Raw genomic sequence first — 21167 nt, forward strand, 5'->3', positions numbered from 1 at the left:
TGGATGGGCAAAATTGATATCCAATTTCCTGTAATTAGGTGCACGTTTGTCCCGCTTACGATCAGTGACTACGGCCAACAGCTTGACGAATTCCCTACTACCGACCTTATCATAAGTCCACTAGCCTACTAAAGCCACTCCACTGACGCTCACGGCATGACTGCTGCAACCCGCGAGTGCTCCGTTGGAGCCTTCGACGATCGAGTGACTGACAACGAATTGCACGGTAAGTACTACATTTTAATTCCATCAGCATCAGACGGGCATTGCACTGTAAAGGGATGCCGATTTGCATATGAAGGATCCGAAATAACCAGCATACGATCGTGGCATTACACAATGAATCCAAGCTGTTTAATCATGGGCTATGCAATATGATTGCAATCAGGAACCGAGACGCGAGCGACCGTACATAGTGAAGGAAATGCCATATTGGGACTAAACTTGGATTATGTTCTTAATTATTTATCATAATCTCGACCAAAATTGGCTATGAAATGGGCTGTAATTTATCTATTTTACTAAGAAACGTGACTACAATTTATGTCACGCGCATGTGTCACAGAAGGCCGTCGCTCGCTGTGGACGACGTCGACTGCGAGTCAATCCCCCTTTGTTACCACACAGCTCATCGTTGCTGTCGGCGACGCAGATGCAATTATGCGGAGTCTTCCATTTCCAGTAGCTGCCACGTTCGACCATGAAGTACCAAGTGAACATGGAACACCGTTCAGCCCCGCTAGCGATATTCCTATCGATCCTGCACTCGCCGGGCCACTACCCATCGACCCAGCTATCATGGGCGATGAAGCCGTTCAGTTAAATGTTTTGGAGCAGGTAAGTTGCACTTGATGATTCAGTATGTCATACCGCGCAGGCGCCAAACGCGTCGCGTGTTGTAATTAGAACTCTTTTGCAAGACGGCTCATAAACTTGCAATTAGGGTCCACCCGTGCACATTCCAGAGGATTTCATTCCGCCTCACCCTCGACACTATTCTCAGGAGCCTTCGCAATATGACCAAGGTCCCCGTGGCGATCCATTTGCGCCCCAACCTGCACCTTATCTACATATTCAAGAAGAAGTCATTCCACCACCCACCAAGCCACCAAAGAGAAAGCGAAAACCCCGGCGAGAACCCGAGTGCGGTTTTTGTCAGGGGGATGACAAGAAGAACAAGGAGGCTGAACCCGAGGCTATGGTCACTTGTGAGGAATGCGGTCGCAGTGGTACGTGTAGTTACCCAGGCTGAAATTGAAATTATGACAAAACTTACAACTAGGTCATCCGAGCTGCTTGCAACTTGGTGCTATCGCAGATACCATTCGTTCATATCCTTGGAAGTGCATCGAATGCAAAACTTGCGAAATTTGTCAAGAAAAAGGTGATGATGTGAGTAAGCCTCCTTAACTGCTAGAAATTACTTATATCCATAACGATACAGGAGAGAATTTTGCTATGTGACTTTTGTGATCGAGGTGTGTTTTATACGTCATCTGTATCTTGGACAATGACTAAGTTACCAAATCAATCAGGGTGGCATATGGATTGTATGCAGCCTCCCCTGGAAGAAATGCCGCCCGGAACATGGCACTGCCCAATGTGCCCTCCATCCTTCCTTCCTTTGGAATCCGAAGTCGCATCCATAACAAATTCTGATCCCCAAGATGGAGACGAGGCAACTGCCGAGCCTGAAGTGGATGTTGAAGTTGACGATGGTGATGACGATTCGTCTGAAGATTCTTCGGACTCTGAGTCTGAATCTGACGGTACCAATACCGTGCAAGCACCAACACCCCGCCAGCGACCCAGCCAGCGAATAAAGAAGCCGCCAAAGCGCAGAATTGAACACTCAACCCCACGGCCCCTCAAACGCATCCGCCTGCGCTCACCCGCAGCACACCCACTCGTCGTACGCCTGCGAATACCTCCAAAGGGTAAGGGCAAAGAGCGAGAAGAGGACCCCGACAGAAATATCTTCGAGGACCTCCTCAGCCCTGCCCATCGGGACATGTCGAAGACAGAGATCACAGACTTTGATAGAGCACGATTTGATAAAAGTTGTCTGGCTGCTGAGGTTTGCTCTTGCCCTCTCGTGCTCATGAACAATGGCTGACTCTTCTACACAGGAAAAACTTACACCTTCATCTCAATCAGCACCACCAGCTGACACAGCCTGATCCTCCAATAGCCGGCCCTTCGTCTCGTCCCCTACGGTCTCATGCTCTCCAACACATAACCATACCTTCCTCAATACCAGCTCGCTCGCCAGTGCCTTCCACACCTGGCGCAATTCCGCACACACCTTCCACTATCCCTGCTACCCCGTCAGGTTTCCCGGCGCCTCCCTCCACGTTACGCATCCGGACCATTCGCTTTGGGAAGTATGACATCCACCCATGGTATGACGCCCCCTTTCCTGAAGAGTTCTCAAATATCCCGGATGGACGACTGTGGTTCTGCGAATTTTGTCTTAAATATATGAGAAGTGGCTTTGCTTTTGGTAGACATAACGTGAGCTAGGCCCATGACACGAGGGTATATGAGTGCTAACTGCTTCGCAGATGAAATGCAAAACACGACATCCACCAGGCGACGAGATTTATCGCGATGGTGCCATGTCTATTTTTGAAGTGGACGGACGCAAGAACAAGATATACTGCCAGAATCTTTGCTTGCTGTCGAAGATGTTCCTAGATCACAAGTCACTCTTCTACGACGTCGAGCCATTCTTGTTCTACGTTATTACAGAAACTGACGACATGGGTGCGCGTTTTGTGGGGTATTTCAGTAAAGAGAAATGTTCTCCGAAGGACTACAACGTCAGTTGTATCATGGCGCTACCTGTGAGGCAGAGACAAGGATGGGGAAATTTCTTGATTGACTTCAGTAAGCACTCGTAAATTAAGGTCGCAGCGATACAAGGTTGACATTTGACTTCAGGTTACCTTCTCTCCAAGAAGGAACAGCGCGCGGGATCACCCGAGAAGCCACTCTCAGGGCTTGGTCAACTGGGGTACAAGAATTATTGGACCCTCGCACTCATGCGATACCTTCATACATCACCGGATAACCCAACCCTTGAAGGTGTGTTTCTAAGCTTCCTAGAATATCGAGCGTGTTGACGTTCATTATCAACAGCTATCAGCAAGGGCACATCTATGACCATCGAAGATATTTATAATACCCTCCACGACCAGGGAATGATCTCTGTGCAATCTGCTACACCGCCTATGAGACCTACACCAGGGCAAGCTATCAAGTTCCCGCGAGGGCGCAAGAACGGCATTGCACGGCGTCATCTTCAGCGACAGAGCACGCTGAACAAGGAAGAAGAGGCCGGAAGCAAGGCCAACACACCCTTTGTCCCCCCTACGCGGTACCAGATTATCTGGGATCCTGAGAAGGTGCAACACTACCTTGAAGCATGGGAGAAGAAGGGGTACATGAAGCTGAAACCAGAACGGTTGAAATGGACGCCGTTTGTCCTGGCACGGGCAAAAGCTGGCGGGGAAGTTCTGCAAGTGGAGCTGGGTGCCGGCATGGGTGCTTTGAACGGCGTTGCGGAAACACCAATTTCAGTCACTGAACAGGTGGACAAACAGACGCCAGCCCCTGGCCCTGCCGAACCCTCCGTCAGCGTATCTGAGGCAGCCCCTACAGAGACTCATTATGTCTCAGACACTCCTGCAGCCCGCCTGTTTGATGACCTCATAGCCAAAAACCCCGAAACTCCTGTACCAAAGAAGCAGTTGCGGAGTCGTGTTAAAGGAGGCGAAGTGCCTCGATCTGTCTTCTCACGAACGCAGTCGAGTCGTAACACGATCACGCGCACTGCCCTCCAACGACATACACGTTCTGTATCGGCTCGCCCTATTACTGGCATCGATGGTGCGGTTAACGGTACTGCCCCTCAAACCGATGAGCTGGCAGAACAATCGAGTCCTGATATCCCTGCCAAACGGCGACGAGGACGGGCACGGATCAAGCCACCGGATGATGCGTTGTCAGCAGTGTCTGAGTCTGGGAGGATGACTGCTTCACCGTCACCCTCAAGACCCCTGACTCGAGTGAAACGCAGGAGGATAGAGTCGCCTGAATCAGAAACCCCCTCAGAACATGTGGAAGACCATGCTGAGCCGCCTGGTGGTCCCACTCACTCTAACGGTCACATTAACCCCGTCAGTGAGGTCGGTCAGGAGGATGTCCCTCATCATTCATCAGGATCATCTGGTTCTGTCAATAATGGTGCTCAATCTCTTCGAGTGGAGACGACCTCATCTATGTCAGAACTAGATACACAATCCTCACTTGCTCAGTCGCAACCACCGGATGACGAGATTAAGTCGGAGGAAGCGGATACGCCTCTCACCGGCATAACCAGTCGACACAGCGTACCAAGCGACGATACCTTGTTCGTTGTAGAGACTGCACATGGGATAGGAACTAAGGACTCTGGAGGCTCTGAGATCATCAGAGCCGTGCACTCACCCACTTCTCAAACTACCGGGAGGGAAAGTGCTGGTCAAGACTCCGTGCCCAGCTGTTCCGCTCCAGCACTAACCGATCTCGATCAATATTCTGATCTGGATGCTGAGGGTGAGCCGGACGACGAGGTTGGATGAAAAGTTACATAAATTCTGGTCACTACTGCTACTATATCATGATCTCTAGTACTTCGTATCGCTACATACATTGTTTGTACCTTCCTTGCTATATTGCTGGAATCAAGCGGAAGAATATTCCTCGATGTGAACTGAAACTACCTGACACGATCACTCCAGGCGAACTGGCACATGGTGATTTGTTGTGTGACCGGTTGTTTGGCGACGACTTTAGAACCAAACAGCCCGCCTTTTCTCAAGCCGAGCCACAACACACGCACGAGCGGTTCACGCCGGTTCATTGTGGTTCACAGCTTGGCCTATGGAAACTAACAAGTGAGTGCTAATCTCGTAACGTCCACACCCTTTCCACTTGTTTGCGGTCGCCGATGTGCAAGATGTCAACTCTAATGCTTACACCCGCGGCAGTGACCCAAGCATGGCCTTCGGGCATCTTCAACGAGACCCAAACCTGCAGACTAATGTCAGCAATGTCTCGGTACGTTGTATGTTGCTTTGAAGACGCCTTAAGCCACTAATATCATATCGGCTCCAATGAATGACATGCAGAGTTTGAATCAAGCGCTAGGATCGCATCTTAACCCTACTATCAGTGGGCGTCCCCAATTCCATGATGGCGGAGCATACAGGCTTTCCGATTCACCGCCGACAATTCTGGATTCAAATGGTGCTCCACGATCTGCCCAGCCGATACCTGGTTCTTCTCATACTTCACCCATTCACGAGTTCTCGGTACTCCCAACCAACGAAACTCAAACTACCAGTGTGCCCAAGCGCAAGCAGACCGATGGTCTGGCTCCCAGTGGTAGTTCGCAGTCGGGCAAAAGACGGAGAGAAGGGGACGACATGGGTGACCCCTTTGACACCGATGCTGCGCACGGTTCTAAACACTGGACTGACGACGAGAAGACGAAATTGTTCAATTGGCTCATGGGTTCGGGGGAAGATAATCATTGGAATGCGCTTCGGGCTACAAAGAACTCGTGTCTTCGCGAGGTGTGTAGTCACTTGAGATGGTGCACTAACATCTTACTTATTGGGAGATAGTGCGCCATTGAGGTGTTCGGTGGCAAGAAGACTTATCAGGCGCTGAAAGGCTGCTATGAACGAAATTTCAATTTATTCAAACAGATCTATGCATTCGAAAGTTTCCACGTGCAATTGGGGAATAGTCCCGTCAGCTTTACGACTGAAACAGACAGGTTGCGGGAATACGAACGGCGATTACAGATTGCTCGCAAAGGCGGTTGCGACGTCGGCAATGTGGGTGCCAAGACGATTGACCATTGGCATAGGTCAGGCTGGTATACTTTGTTCCACAGAAGGTGAATTGCCTTCCTCTTGACTACTGGTCGATCTAAGATGTCGTGACTAGATGGAACGGCGATCCTGCCACCACACGGCCCGCAAACCGCCAAAACAACGTCCCAGGGGCAACCAATTCCCATGGCGGCGAAGATGACGATGACGATTCATTAGAAGTAACAGAACCAATTCCAATTCTTCAACCTCAGATTCAACCTCAGAGCGCACCATCTCATCCTCGTCCTCAAGTTCAACAAGTTCATTCACAAGCGCGTCCTCCTGCCTTTGTTTTCACATCACAACCATCCATTGCAAACAAGATTAATACCAACGAGCTTCCGATACAGGAAGCAGGACCATCAAATACCCCACTGAGTCGAGCCGTCTTCCCCACCGTACCGTCGCCAAGCAGTGATGCGTCCGTTGTCAACTTTGCTTTACCACAAAACATGATGGCTGCATGCTTGCAGCTTTTGCAAGCGCAGGTTCAGCACAGCAAACTCAAGCTAGAATATCTTAGGAGACGGGAGGAAAGGGAAGAAAGAGACAGTAATGCTCGCAAAGATGCCGAGCGTGCTCGACTGGAAAGAGAAGCTGCCGAATGGGAGCACACAAAGGAGACAGCTAATGTCAAGCACAGAGCCCAACTCGCAACAGATGTATTGGCGAATCCGGTGGTAGACGGCTCTGTGCGCCAGGCTGCGTCTGATTATCTTAAAAGACTATTTGCTTCAGACTGATTCGGACTCTGAAGAGCGTATGGACAACAAGTACTATATAGTACTGGATCGTGAAAGGGTTCGCCACTGTATCACAGACAAATTGGTGGGTCATTTCTTGTCAGCAAGTAGCTTATCGGTTTGTCGTATTCATATTTACATGGTTGTGTTAAAGCTGAGTGTGTTTCATAATGAAGCCAGCTACATCATTTTTGTTCAAGATAAATGCATTTGTTTAAAGAATTGTTCGCTGACAATTTATGACTAGCAGATGCTCAACCATGCCCGATCACAAGAGTTAGGCAGCATCCGGGTGGTATGTATACTATACATGCGACAGACTTAAGTCTACAACTGCATTCATTGATGGGCGTGTTTCAGCTCGGGCCATCAATTAATATGCATTCAAGCTCAAGTCCTCCCCCATATGTAGATCAGGTCATATGCTTCGCAGCCTGCATCGGACCAATGTTTTCTGATACAATGTTGGCTGAGCACCTGCCTAGCTCTGACTGTCTGGCCTAAAGGCCAAACTCTTTCAAGTGGACCTATACTATACTGACCAAGATGCCCCGTCACGGACCGCACGATTTGGGACGTTAATAATTTACGGTTTAGGTTTTGAAACAGCTGTGTTCTACCCGAACAGCTAAAAATTGTCCTACTTGTTCCCGCATTATAAAAGCCGTTGATTGATTTGATGGTGTCCTTCGGATTCTCTGTCGTGGGCCTCAGCAGGCCGTACTATCGCATTATTACCCACGAGTCGCAGTCAGTTTGTTCTCAGGTCTCAGAAGTTAGATGGGTCATCATGCCCATGATGTGGGATAGGTAAGTCGTTACCTGCCGGGATGTAATCACCATGTCAGTGACTCCGTTTATTCTCAGGAGTTAGACATCATGTGGGGACTTGCAGGGACACGTGACAACCTGTGTTCTTCCTGTCGAGCACGTATTAACAAGATTTAACGTACATAGCTTAATATGCGAGGCTGCATTTGCCGTGTCCCGCGGGAATCTCTATCCAGGAGGAGATCCCGATCAAAAAGTTTCAACATTGATCCTCCACTATCAGCCACTACCCTTGAGTGCTACTATGTGCTTCCCACCGGGGCCTGTCTCCATACCAATACTAACAAACAGTACAGCCGCGGGAAGTTATATTCCCACAGCCGTTGGAGCACAAGTGTACTAAAGGGGACAGATATTCGCCTTCATAACTCTCAACTCAATCTGTAAACATGATATCTGGTGTAGCTCTCTGCTTGGTCACATTTATTGCTTACATAGCTTGGCGTAACGCACGGCGGTACACTTTGAAAGACATCTGCGGGCCTCCTTCGCACTCATTCTGGCTAGGTAACACTCTGTCTTCTTTTCAAAGCGTGGACATCCCTCATACATCTATAGGTAGCGAGAAAGTACATCGAAGCGCTAAACAAGTAGGGGACCTGGAATTTCGATGGGCTCGCGAATATGGTCCCACTTGGATGGCTAAAGGATGTTTAGGGGTAACATCACTAAGTCCTCCGACATTCCACCATTCATGATTTTCCTCAGGAAGAAATTCTCTGGACCGCTGACCCCCGTGCTCTGCAATATGTCTTCCATACATCTGGTTATAGGTTTTCAAAGAGAACCGATGCCATCGAAATAACGCGCCTCTTCACAGGGGAGAGTATTTTGACCACAGACTGTGCGTTTTTTGCCTTCACTGTCTTGGTATGCAGCTCATATCTTTTAGCCGTTGATCATCAAAGGCACAGAAAGATTATGAATCCTGCTTTTGGTGCTGCTCAACTTCGAACATTTTTGCCTGTTTTCCGCCGTTCGGCAGCTCGGGTAAGATAGTCAAGAAGTCTCACAGAAACCTGGCCGCTTATGTTTATATTCTAGCTCTCACAGAAGTGGAAAGACATGATTCAATTAGGAGAGAAGTCTGATGGATGTACAATGAACGTCAGTGAGACCTTGTCTAGAATGACCTTAGATGTCATCGGCGAAGGTGTGTACTCGAAATTTGTCTCATAGGTATTGAATTTATGTTGGTGGATTACAGTCGCTTTCGACTACCGCTTCGGAGTCCTCAACGACAACGGAGTAGATAACGAGTTGGTGCAGGCGTTCAACAATCTGTTGTATGTCTTGCAATTCTCTGAGTCGGGCCCTATACTAACACAGGAATTTAGCATCGATACAATGTTGTACCAATCTTCATGGGATATCATCTTTAAGTCAACCTGGAGATTCCTTCCTCAAGCGGTTCTGAGGTACTTGAAGTATTTGCCTTACAGAGAGTACCGCCGTTTCGCGACATACCTGCAAACAGCCATTCGAACAGGAAGGACCATCATCAACGAAAAGGCGGCTGGTACTGAAAAGGGTGGCAAGGACATCATCAGCATCCTCGGTATGTTCCCTGCCGAGGTATGATTCGAGTATGATTGCTCACGGGCTTCGGTGTCTTAGTACAGTCCAACCTTGTGGAAGATGCACGAGCTCAGCTGAGTGAACAAGAAATATTGTCCCAGATAGCGTGAGTGACCAATAGCATCACAAATGATATACCAGTCAATGATTGCCACATTCTAGCACCATGCTGGTCGCGGGTCATGATACTACTGCCTCATCTCTCACGTGGCTGCTTGTATGAGCTCTCAAAGCACCCAGAAGACCAGCAGCGCATCCGTGACGAGATTAAAGCAGCAAGAGCGAATGCGGAAGCTCGTGGCGATAATGATTTGCTGCCCAGTGATTTTAATAATATGGATTTCACCAATGCAGTAATTAAAGTTTGTCCACCACTTGTTTCCGACATTCTATTTTCATCTCCATTCATCTCCCAGGAGGGACTCAGATTGCATCCTATAGTTCCTACATTGATCCGGGAGGCAGATTCGGATGATGTTATACCGCTTTCTCACCCGATTAAGACCAGGTCGGGAAGGATCATTAATCAAATACCCATCTCGAAAGGCCAAGGCATCACAGCATCTATTTGCACTTATAACAGGTTGGTTCCATTGGCTATTGAATCGTCGCTCCCTCACTTAGATTATATTTCTCAGGCTCCAAAGTGTTTGGGGAGAAGATGCGGACAAGTGGAACCCAAGCCGTTTCCTCGACGACGGTACTAGGGAAAAGTCATCGTTGGGAGTTTTCGCCAATCTGTGTGTACCTTCATTCATTAGTACACTCTCATGAGCTAAGTCAGTCCGACACTCTCAGAATGACTTTCTGTAAGCTATTAAAAGTTCTTGCTCCCCTGAAAACCAATCTCACGTGTTTCAAACCAAAGCGGCTGGTCTCCGTGCCTGCATCGGGTAAGCGAAACAGTCAGCAAGTAGTATTATTGATTCTCATTTTTCTGACTAGCTGGCGTTTTGCGTAAGTTCGTGATCAGAGATACTGACCATCAGACTCACTCGTGAACTACAGAGTTCTTGAGATGCAAGCCGTGCTCGTGGAGCTTGTCGAGAATTTCGAATACCGATTCCCCGAAGGTGTCGAGATCATTCGGTTGAATGCTGGACTCATGGCCCCTATGGTTGAGGGCAAGATGCATGAAGGTGTCCAGATGCCCTTGGAAGTCAGTGTCATTGCGTAAATTTGACACAGGTGGTGGATACGGAAGATAACGTCCATAACTTGGATAGCATAAGTATGCCCAACACTAGTTAGTTACCTCTCATACTTAGTCTTTTTGTATTGGCGAACTTTAAGTTCGATATACAAAAGTTGGCAAGTTGGCAATTGATAATCTTATTGATTTTGATCACGTGAGACAATTTTACATTATGATTACTATGAATCTTGCACTCGACATCGAGCTTCCTACCCAACGGCGGACATAGAATGGTAGAAGGCATTTCGTCAAAATTAGTGGTGGAGTCCAAAGTAGGTGTGATGCGTGATTTGCGGCTCTTTCCTACACCACTGATCCACTCTGGCAGGTGAAAACCAAGGCGAAAACACGGTATCTAAAGCAGAAAAAGTCGCGACGCCAAATTAGAAAATCTGCGGCTCCAAAACAGACTAACAGTGCGGCACAGCGTCGCGGAGAGACTGATGAGGAAGACAGCAATGATACTGAAAGCGAAGACCATGCACCTCGAGAACGACCTTCAAATGGTAGCCGCTCGAAGGAGCTGAAGGAGACACAGGAGGGTGGCAAAGACGAGAGACCAAAAAAGAAGCGGCGGAAGTCATCATTGTCATACACTGAGGAAGGGGGAGATCACATGTCAGAAATTGAAGGGGTGGAAGTGGCTAATGAAGTAGATTCTCGCGGTCCTCTCCCCGCCGCCGCGCCGCGAACTTCCTCCAAGTTCCCCGAATCACACATGTCTCTTCCAGTATTCTCCCTTCCGACTTTACCTGACGCGCCGCCTAAATCTATACTCGCATTACAAGGTCTTGATCAAGCTTTAGTTGAAGCTGAAGTTGTCAATCCCTCCTCTCGACTACCCATAATACCCAAAGGAGACGATGCTCGCACTGGTCTATCAGAAAGGACAAGAAGGCGCCTCATAGAACTAGGGATTACTGAACTATTTGCTGGTAAGATCTTATAATGCACTTGCATACATATCCTGACAACTTTATAGTTCAGACTGCACTTCTCCCTTTTCTGCTAGGTTCTTCCACCACGCGGAGGCCACTGTACACACCGTTTGACCTGTTACAGGATGTGTGTGTTTCCGCGCCAACTGGAAGTGGGAAAACGCTCGCATATGTGCTCCCAATCGTTGAGGGTAACGACTCGCGCAATTTTCGGAAGTCTTGATTGATTCGATGAAGTCAGATTCTGTCGACAAAAATTGTAACCCATCTCCGTGCTCTCGTCGTTCTTCCGACGCGTGATTTAGTTATGCAAGTTCGAGAAATAGTAGAGGCGATCGCAAAAGGACGAGGTTTGAAGGTTTGCTTCTTTTTGTCTGATCCTTAGCCAATTTACATTTCGAATCTGGACTTAGATTGGTACAGCCACCGGACAGCACTCGTTCGCTCATGAGCAGTCCCAACTAGTTGCGGACATGTCAGCCAAGTATGTTCCCCTCTGAACGCCAACCCGTGTGTTGTACCCGTACTGATGTTTGCGGAAGACTTTCTGGTGGATCAAGTAAAGTTGACATTTTGATCTGTACCCCAGGGCGCCTTATTGATCATCTCAACGGAACACCCAACTTTTCTCTACAACACCTCCGGTTTCTGGTCAGCCTCTTAGGTCTATCATACTTTTTCTTGAATGATCGTTTTTGCTAGGTAATAGATGAAGCCGATCGATTGCTTGCTCAGTCATTCCAAGACTGGCTGGCTCAAGTTCTTGCCGCCACGCAACCATCACCCAGAATGGTCCCTGAGACAACTGAAACCAAAACCCCAGCCCCCCTTTGTGATTCTCTTGCCCCTGCTTTTCTTCGCCTTCACGGGGAAGTAGACCTACACACTGATATAGATGAAAAAAAAGACGTCTCATGTCAAAAACTACTGTTTTCCGCGACACTCACCAGTGACCCGGGAAAGCTTGCGGCTCTGGATCTCCGAAATCCAAAGTACTTTGTTGTGCAAGGTCTATCTGAAGAATCAGAAATTGATGGTATTCCCAATATTATTGCTGAACGGTTCACCATGCCTGAAGCACTAAAGGTACGCGACAACAAATTTAATCCTACCAGAAGCCTACTCATGAATCACAGGAACACATGATAATCTGTGAGGCCCCTCAGAAACCATTAATGCTCTTCCATCTTGCGCACAACCATTCCGTCCGCAATGCACTTGTTTTCACAAAGTCGTCCGAATCGGCCTCTCGTCTTGTCCGTTTGTTCGAATTCTTCGAGGACTGCTACCTCCTCCAGCGAAAATCCGATTATCGTTCGGTCGTATTCGAGTGACCTTCCAACTAACGAGCGTAAGACCATATTGGAGAAATTCAAGGCTCAAGAGGTTCATCTGGAAGTTCAATACGTTTTGTTTCCGCGGCCTTCTGTGCTGACCAGACTTTAGGCTCATATGCTCAGATCTCATATCAAGAGGTATCGACATCAGCCATGTATCGCACGTAGTGAGTTATGACGCACCGGTGGATATAAGAAAATATGTACACCGGGTTGGTCGAACTGCTCGAGCAGGGAGGACTGGAGACGCTTGGACGTTGGTTGAAGAACAGGAGGTATGTCACTTAATGATCGGCCTGTGCCATTCTCGCTCATTGAACTTTCAGGCACATTATTTCAAATCTATGTTAAGAAGCGCCGGTCACCTGGAAAGGGTTCAACGAATGAGAGTATCGGAGAAAGATACGGCTTCGCTTTCATCGGCGTACGAGGTCAGTACACATAGTCTATTCTCATGCAGTGCAGATGATAGATGCACGTCCTCCTAGATATCTCTGCGGAGCCTCCGGGACGCCTACACACGGTAGTTCTCAGCGACCCTGTTGAGTGGTTGATGTCAACGTTGGCAAGCTTTTGTGGAGGATTGACGTTGATCGTGATGAGTCGTATATACCGACTTCGTGCCCCCTACTTAATTCTTTGCATTATAGTCGATTGCACTTCTATCGACTCCAGCCAAATTTCAGAGCAGCACTAAACGTTTACTCAACTTTTCCCAAAGGATTTTGTGCACCGACCGCAGTTTTGTAAACTAGACGCGATTGGCTATGTGTACGGCACTCGGTCGCGCCAGTCCCCGACTCCGCATGATTATTTAGCTCATTCGAGTTGTCGACATCACGATAATCGTGCATGTGATAGACCATGCGCCCTATCTAACAAAGTCGTACGTTTTAGATGCGCTGAACGCCCAAAAAAAATTTCACCGCTGGTGAAACACAACTTGAACACCTGTCATCGATCACAGTGATTGATCGAACTTGAGACACCTACTAACTGGCAAGTACAACGATTTCGTCCATGTAGACTCTGCAACACCGAGCTGAATATAACCACGATGTGGGCTACAATATAATGACGTTGCCTGCCACAGTGAAGGTCGAGGAGGTTTCATAATGGGTAGGTCATTGCGCCACAGGGTTGTGGGCTAACAGGCAGTGCGAGATCACACCCATGGATCACAAAATGTGATTATGAACTGCTATCTCGGTACGTGAGGTTTCACTTGAATTATGCGTGTAACTTGCACTGAAGGCCGCCGTGGTGCACGCATCAGGATCCAACGTATACTTCTGCCCTACCCTCGAACTCATGGAACTGATCATACTAGATGTATCTATCGCAGATGGAATTCCACGCATTGAATGACGCCTCAATCGGAGCTGTACACAAATCAGAATTCCGATATCAAACAGATACATCAAGGTAGTAGGAATTCAGACTACTCGGAGCGTGAATGAATCACGAAGCCGAGAACTTCGATCATCGAAGTATTAGTGGCGATGTGATGGAAGAGAAAATCGAGCATTATCACAGAAAGTTAAGAGTCTGGAAGGAATCAGATGAGGTGAACAGCCTTTTCTGACGATGTTTAGAATGTACTCGCTGGCCGTCTGCTGATCGAGGAGTCTATCATGATGCATCTCGCGTCTTCTGTACTTCCGCAACGAGTCATCATCATCCTCGTTATCCTCACCCACGCTGTCAGCTGCTGCGCAGCATCATCCGCGGAAACCGTTTCTTGCTTGGACCACCTTCTCCAGCTTCGTCGATAACTTTGCGGGTGCCTAGCGATCATTAGCGAATGTAGCGGCACTGCGGCAGTGATGGACGCGTCACGCAGCAACTGCATGGATTTCAACATCATCTGATGGATACGCGTGCCATTCTTGACGTGAAAGCTGTGCAAGGATCTTTGACCCTGATGATGATTAGAATTACAGGACGCAAAGATTCAAAACAACAATGGTCATATATCTTTGTACACAGTGGGGCGACACGATTGCTGGGCGGTGCTGCAGGCTCGGTAACGTTGCAAGTTGAGCATGATAGTATATGCAGGTGGGCGATCGAGAGAACGAAACAGACTTATTTTTATACGCCAGACATGTGAAACGTACCAAAAAATTTCCACGACGGACATGTGCAAGCCAAATTGGTGAGAGAACAATCGAGGTGCATAAAATACTCGTTACAGGATATATCTTTCCATTGGTCATTTTGTACCCAAATCACGCGCGGAGTTTTAAAATAGGAGTCAGATCTGTTGAACGTTGAAATTAATATTAAGACTCAGATAGACTATAGCCTTCTATAGCCTGGATCAAACCTCAATCTCGTAAGCACCTATCGTCTTTTTTAGTCACGGCCCGATAATTTTGTCAGCGTTATAACGGACCATGCTTCGGGTAACTGTACATACCGTACCAGAGTACTTATAGCAATTAACACGAGACCAGTTACCAGGAACGTTCAGGGTCAGTATCTGCACCCTCCAGTGATGGCGCCTTCTAAACGAGTCAAGTTCCAAGATGTTGAGCTCGACACCGTTGAGAAGACTCAGGTATCTGAATCGGAATCGGAGTCAGACAATGGTCGAACCATGCAGTCGTTCATATCTCGGTGAGTACTAGATTTATCTCGAAGTTGTGGTTGTAGGCTTGTGGCCTACCGGTATTTCGCCTTCCACCTTCCGTTATGACATGGTTAGTACATTATTAACGATCTCTCCTTGTGTCCTAGGTTCTTTCTGTTCGGGAGGAATGGTAGTCCTCCTCCCCCAAAGAAATCCATTCATGACGCAGATCTAATCCCTGAGGCTACCGCTGGCTTCTTTAGTCTTCTATGGTTCACCTGGATAACACCCCTGCTTTCCCTTGGCTATGCTCGTCCACTCGAGTCATCCGACCTTTACCGGCTCCAGGAAGAACGCGGCGCCTTGCCGATTGCCGATGCCATTTTAACATCGTTCAAGACTCGGAAAAAGAAGGCTGCAGAATACAACGAGCGTTTGGCTAAAGGTGAAGTTGGCCCAGGGTTGAAGGGTTTATGGTGGTCCATACAGGGCGTTCGTGCAGAACGCGAGAAGCAATGGAGGGAAAAGGACGGAAAGCGCAAAGCAAGTCTTATTCTGGCAATGAATGACAGCATCTTTTGGTGGTTTTGGTCTGCTGGTGTTTTGAAAGTCATCGGCGACACAGCACAAATTACTAGTCCCCTTGTCGTCAAGGTCAGAACTTTTCCACAACATTTCTTCCCTGATCACTCATGCCAACGTCTGTAGGCAATCATTGATTTTGCCACAGTGTCTTACACGAATCATCTGACCGGTCAACCAACGCCTCCAATTGGCGAGGGAATTGGCCTTGCGTTTTGCTTATTGGCTCTACAACTCATCGCGTCATGGTGCACCAATCACTTCTTCTACCGTAGCATGTCCAGTGGTGTCATTCTTCGTGGCGGTCTTATCACGGCAATATACTCGAGATCACTTCGACTAAGCGCGAGAGCTCGCATCAACTTGAGCAATGGCGAATTGGTCAACCACATATCTACTGATGTCTCGCGGATAGATTTCTGCCTGGGCTACTTCCACATGTCATGGACGGCTTTGATTCAGCTCACTCTTTGCCTGGTCTTGCTATTGATCAATCTCGGCCCGAGTGCACTCGCCGGTTTTGCCCTTCTCATTGTTGCGACGCCCGTCCAGACCTATGTTATAAAACGCCTCTTTTCCCTTCGCATGAAAAGCATGGTGTGGACAGACAAGCGTTCCAAGATCTTACAAGAGGTCCTCAGCGGCATGCGTGTCATCAAGTTCTTTTCCTGGGAAGTTCCATTCCTGAAGCGTATTTCTGACTATCGACGGAACGAGATGACGTGCGTGAAATTTCCACCTACTGCCCGTGTCTTGGTTCATATTTATTTACCATTCAGATATATCCGCACCCTCCTGATCATGAGAGCCGCGATGAACGCTGTTGCCATCTCTGTCCCGACTATCGCTTCTGTCATTGCCTTTGTCACATATTCGTTGACCGGACACAGTCTCACAGCAGCGAATATATTCACCTCGTTGACCCTGTTCAACTTGGCCCGCCTGCCTTTAATGTTTTTACGTGCGTCATCTATTGTCATTTGCATCCTGTAATCTCACATGCCTTTCCAGCCTTGTCTCTGAGCAGCATTGCTGACGCAGCCACAGCATGCGGCAGACTGCTGGCTGTTTTTGAAGCAGAAACGCTTGACGAGACACTCGTCATAAATGGCGACATGAACGCCGCCGTTAGAGCTGAAGGTGCCAGCTTTACTTGGGACAGTCCGCCCCCTCGGCCTCAGGATCCAAAAAAGAAGGGTAAGGGCAGCAAGATGGGCATGAAGACGGGCAAGCGAAAGCTCCCTTCAACGCCTTTACCAGCTCCTGCAGATGATGGAAATGTCTTCAAAATTACGGGTGTTGACTTGGAAATTCCTCGGGGCCAACTCGTTGCCATCGTTGGAGCCGTCGGCGCGGGAAAAACCTCCCTTCTTCAAGGTCTTATTGGCGAAATGCGGCGCACTTCTGGTAACGTTGATTTTGGTGGCTCCGTTGGTTATTGTGCCCAAGTCGCTTGGATCCAGGTAGGTTCGCTGATTATTCTTTTGGCATTGGTGACTAAGAGACAAACAGAATACAACCATTCGAGAAAACATCTGTTTCGGTCGTCCATTTGAAGAGGAGCGTTACTGGAAGGCCGTCCGAGATGCATGCTTAGAGCCTGACTTGGAGATGTTGCCCAATTACGACCTTACAGAAGTTGGCGAGAAGGCAATGTCTGTTCTTCATCCTGCAGGACTACTAACTGATACTTTGCACAGGGTATCTCACTCTCTGGCGGCCAAAAGCAACGCATCAACATATGTCGCGCGATCTATTGCGATACCGACATCCAAATATTCGACGATCCACTGTCTGCTCTTGATGCACACGTCGGAAAGGCAGTGTTCCAGAATGTGTTGAAGAAAAACGCAGACAAAACTCGCATCCTGGTTACCCATGCCCTCCACTTCCTTCCTGAGGTCGACTATATATATACTCTGGTTGACGGGCGCATTGCCGAACGTGGCACATACGCCGAACTCATGGCTAATGATGGCGCATTCTCGAAATTCGTCTCGGAATTTGGGTCAAAGGAGGATTCCACGAAGAAAGAAGAGAAAGCAGTGGAGGGTGCAGAGATCGAAGACAAAAAAATTCAGAAAGGATCCGCTGGGAAAGCGATGATGCAAGAGGAAGAGCGCAACACTGGTGCCATAAAGTGGGAAGTATACCGAGAGTACCTCGCAGCAGCTCACGGACCTGTGCTCTTGCCGCTGTTACTGCTCTCTGTAATCCTCATGCAATGCTGCAGTGTCATGTCTTCGTATTGGTATGTGATTTCCGCATCTCGTGGTCATTTCACTAATGTAGTTCGTTAGGCTCATTTACTGGGAAGAAGAGTGCGTGGATGTCACGGACCCCTATCAATTTTAAGTGCTCACCACCTCCATAGCAAATGGCACCAACCGGCAGCATTTTATGTGAGTTTTTCTGTTGGACATGACCGACGCACCGCTGATGGTTGTCAATGCAGACTGGCATCTATGCTGCTCTTGGTATCTCCCAGGCGTTGACAATGTTCATGATGGGAGGTACTTTTGCACTGCTCACTTACTATGCTTCCCAACAGCTGCACAGGGTAATTGCCGCGTTACTTGTTGATTGATGCTGATCCTAACTCCATTCGCCAGAGATCGATTCAGCGAGTCATGTATGCCCCGATGAGTTTCTTCGAGACAACGCCTTTAGGCCGCATTATGAATCGCTTTGCCAAAGGTGTGTTTCAAAATGTTTCGATCATCCAGATTCTCTGACATAAAATGGAAGATATTGACACTGTGGATAATTTAATTGGCGGTGAGCACTGGAGCATCGAAGTCCTTCCGTGAATCACTTCTGACGAGGATAAATTCTGCGTTTTCAGATTCCCTGAGGATGCTCACAGCAACAGCATCACAAATCATCGGCGCGATCATTCTCATATCCATCATCATACCATATTTCCTTATCGTGGCCTTCTTCATCTTAATCTGCTATTACTATGCTGCACTATTCTACCGTGCGAGTGCACGTGAGTTGAAGGTCGGTCATTTTGATGAAGTTTGTCGAATTTCTACCGACGCAGAGGTTCACAGCGTTTGGATGCACTCCTGCGATCCTCGCTTTATTCTCACTTTTCTGAGTCATTATCGGGCTTGACTACCATTCGCGCTTATGGCGAACTCGATCGATTCCGCGTAGAAAATATCCAGCTCACTGATGTCGAGAATCGGTAAGAACTGCAATTACATGTGATCTTCGTCGTTGCTGATGTTTTTCAGTGCTTACTTGCTGACGGTTGTCAACCAGCGATGGCTCGCCATACGTCTTGATTTCCTTGGCGCGTTGCTGACTCTCGCCGTCTCGCTATTGACTGTTGGCATTCGATTCAGCATCTCTCCAGGGGAAACCGGTTTGACGCTCTCGTATATCGTGATGGTGCAACAGGTAGTGTTCCGTTGTTTCCTTTTGTTCGAGTTTCATCTGACGACCCACCCAGTCTTTTACATGGATGGTCCGCCAAGTTGCTGAGGTCGAGAACAACATGAATTCCGTGGAGCGTGTCGTGCACTATACGAAAGAGGTCGAACAGGAGGCCGCACATGAAGTCGAAGACAGCCCTGCGCCAGCTGACTGGCCTTCTCGCGGCGAAATCGTCATGAAGGATGTGGTTATGAGATACCGCCCGGAGTTACCACCCGTTCTGAAGGGCCTGAGTATGTCTCTCTCCCCTGGAGAGAAGATTGGTGTCATTGGCCGGTGAGTGTCTTTTTTGTTCTATGTAACTCCTGTGGCTTATGGGACGCAGGACTGGTGCCGGGAAATCATCCATTATGTCCGCTATTTATCGCATGGTGGAACTAGCATCCGGGTCGATATCTATTGATGGCGTGGATATTTCGACCGTTGGTTTAGCGCAGCTCAGGAAAGGGTTGTCGATTATCCCTCAGGATGCTGTAAGTGGCGTGTGTTGCGTTGTTTGAACTCGAGCTGATTATGCGACACGCCTGCAGTTTCTTTGTGCGTGACAAACACGCTAAATATGGGAACCTTTTAACTGACCGTTGCACTACAGTCTCCGGTACTCTTCGGACTAACCTTGATCCTTTCGAGCTATACGATGATGCCAAGCTTTATGATGCAATGAAGCGGGCGTATCTTGTGGATTCAAACAGTGATCTTCCGTCTACTCCCCCTGCTGAAGGGCAGTCGGCGCCTAGATTTAGTCTCGACAGTCCTATCGACGACGAAGGCAGTAATCTGTCGATCGGACAAGCGTTCCCTTGTCTCGCTTGCGAGAGCTCTCGTGAATGACACCAAGATCCTAATTCTTGATGAGGCTACAGGTAATTCTGATATTGTACCCTGGTAGCGAATATCTTCTCATGGATTTTTATGTAGCTTCCGTCGACTACGAGACCGACTAGCAAGATCCAGCATACGATCGCCAACGAGTTTAAAGAACGCACAATCCTGTGCATTGCACGTAAGTTCGAGAGTACTCGTCACCTTGCATTGACTTGAAGCAAATATGTAGATCGTCTCCGGACCATCATTGGATATGACAGGATATGCGTGATGGATGCTGGGACGATTGCTGTACGTCCACATGTCTTTAAGTTGTTCGATTCCGTACTGACCATTCATTCAGGAATTCGATACTCCTGTTAATCTCTTCGCCATGCCGGATAGTATATTCCACGGAATGTGCGAACGATCTTCTATCACTCTCGATGACGTTCTTTCTGCATCCAAACACAGAGCGTAATGGCTTATACCTAGACTATAGACTACACACAGATTCACAGGTTATCTTAACATACATTACCACATTAAAGTGCTTCCAATTACGTCTTGCAAAGACTACATACTGGAATGCAAACAAAATACAAGCGAAAGTTAAGTAACGCAGTGGTTAGGCGGTGACCTCATGTAGATTCATAGAGGGGCCTGAAGATCTGGAGCGGCCTCTGCACTTTGTCTTCCAAACTCCCCCAGCTCCATACCATCTGGAACTGAGACTACCAATATCTCATATACGACAATCTCCAAACCCGCCGCTGCAGATATGATACTTTCATCTGGCATTTGATGCTGTTGCAACACATCAAGAGATTTGACCAACAGCTCATCGATTGACAAAGACGGTTTAATCCTGATATGAAGCATCTAGGAGTCAGGACCACCTCAGTGCAGCAAGACTAGCATCAGGTTGATGCTCCAGCTTGAAGTACTACTATGTGCGTTTCCTCACGCACCAGTGCTGAAGGAGACTAGGTGACCTAGTTGTGTCTTTTATTAGGTCCATCGTGTGCGCTATACTTATAGTGTACGATCTACGGGCCTAGGCCCATCTATGGTGATTCAGCAGGAGCAACAGTCACTGATGCTGCGCTGTGGAATCTGGACTGATCTTCTAATGTTCATAGAACGGCCAAGTGGACCGATTTTTTCGTCACAGGCTTTGATCAACTTATCGTTAAACGTTAAATATTAGACT

At 48.0% G+C, this 21167-nt stretch overlaps 2 protein-coding genes across 2 annotated transcripts; both read left to right on the forward strand.

The window, feature by feature from the left end:
- Positions 1 to 543: 543 nt before the first annotated feature.
- On the forward strand, positions 544 to 12546 carry DFJ58DRAFT_848085 (uncharacterized protein; the record flags this gene model as incomplete). Its single annotated transcript, XM_041393573.1, has 38 exons — positions 544 to 837; positions 944 to 1229; positions 1283 to 1392; positions 1445 to 1478; positions 1536 to 2077; positions 2158 to 2514; positions 2565 to 2889; positions 2944 to 3087; positions 3142 to 4599; positions 4785 to 4940; positions 5003 to 5103; positions 5175 to 5621; positions 5673 to 5950; positions 6001 to 6619; positions 6666 to 6755; positions 6921 to 6965; positions 7335 to 7480; positions 7628 to 7791; positions 7907 to 8008; positions 8060 to 8160; positions 8275 to 8345; positions 8380 to 8491; positions 8546 to 8654; positions 8709 to 8787; positions 8839 to 9059; positions 9242 to 9662; positions 9718 to 9819; positions 9904 to 9972; positions 10025 to 10036; positions 10088 to 10252; positions 10480 to 10546; positions 10603 to 11209; positions 11287 to 11403; positions 11518 to 11570; positions 11626 to 11696; positions 11755 to 11863; positions 11915 to 12298; positions 12349 to 12546. The coding sequence occupies 38 exons, from the start codon at positions 544 to 546 to the stop codon at positions 12544 to 12546; spliced, it is 8766 nt and encodes a 2921-aa protein (XP_041235716.1).
- A 2410-nt stretch (positions 12547 to 14956) lies between these two features.
- DFJ58DRAFT_823435 (ABC transporter) lies at positions 14957 to 20615 on the forward strand. The gene is made up of 23 exons (XM_041392117.1): positions 14957 to 15026; positions 15074 to 15171; positions 15292 to 15778; positions 15833 to 16428; positions 16486 to 16667; positions 16718 to 17169; positions 17219 to 17356; positions 17407 to 17957; positions 18007 to 18027; positions 18081 to 18108; positions 18162 to 18266; positions 18319 to 18403; positions 18552 to 18709; positions 18763 to 18899; positions 18949 to 19114; positions 19167 to 19426; positions 19476 to 19627; positions 19743 to 19944; positions 19967 to 20013; positions 20069 to 20073; positions 20099 to 20153; positions 20205 to 20266; positions 20319 to 20615. The coding sequence occupies exons 2-23, from the start codon at positions 15152 to 15154 to the stop codon at positions 20433 to 20435; spliced, it is 4026 nt and encodes a 1341-aa protein (XP_041235717.1). The 5' UTR covers positions 14957 to 15026; positions 15074 to 15151; the 3' UTR covers positions 20436 to 20615.
- Positions 20616 to 21167: the final 552 nt, after the last annotated feature.

Source organism: Suillus subalutaceus (genome assembly GCF_016647625.1).
Source record: "Suillus subalutaceus strain FC151 chromosome Unknown DFJ58scaffold_270, whole genome shotgun sequence".
Taxonomy (NCBI): domain Eukaryota; kingdom Fungi; phylum Basidiomycota; class Agaricomycetes; order Boletales; family Suillaceae; genus Suillus; species Suillus subalutaceus.

Coding starts and splice junctions, on each gene's coding strand:
- DFJ58DRAFT_823435 (XM_041392117.1), top strand. CDS start 15,152: ATGCAGTCGTTCATATCTCG. Junction 17,357..17,406: donor TTACAGAAGTTGGCGAGAAG/GCAATGTCTGTT, acceptor TACTTTGCACAG/GGTATCTCACTCTCTGGCGG. Junction 18,028..18,080: donor CTCATTTACTGGGAAGAAGA/GTGCGTGGATGT, acceptor CCACCTCCATAG/CAAATGGCACCAACCGGCAG.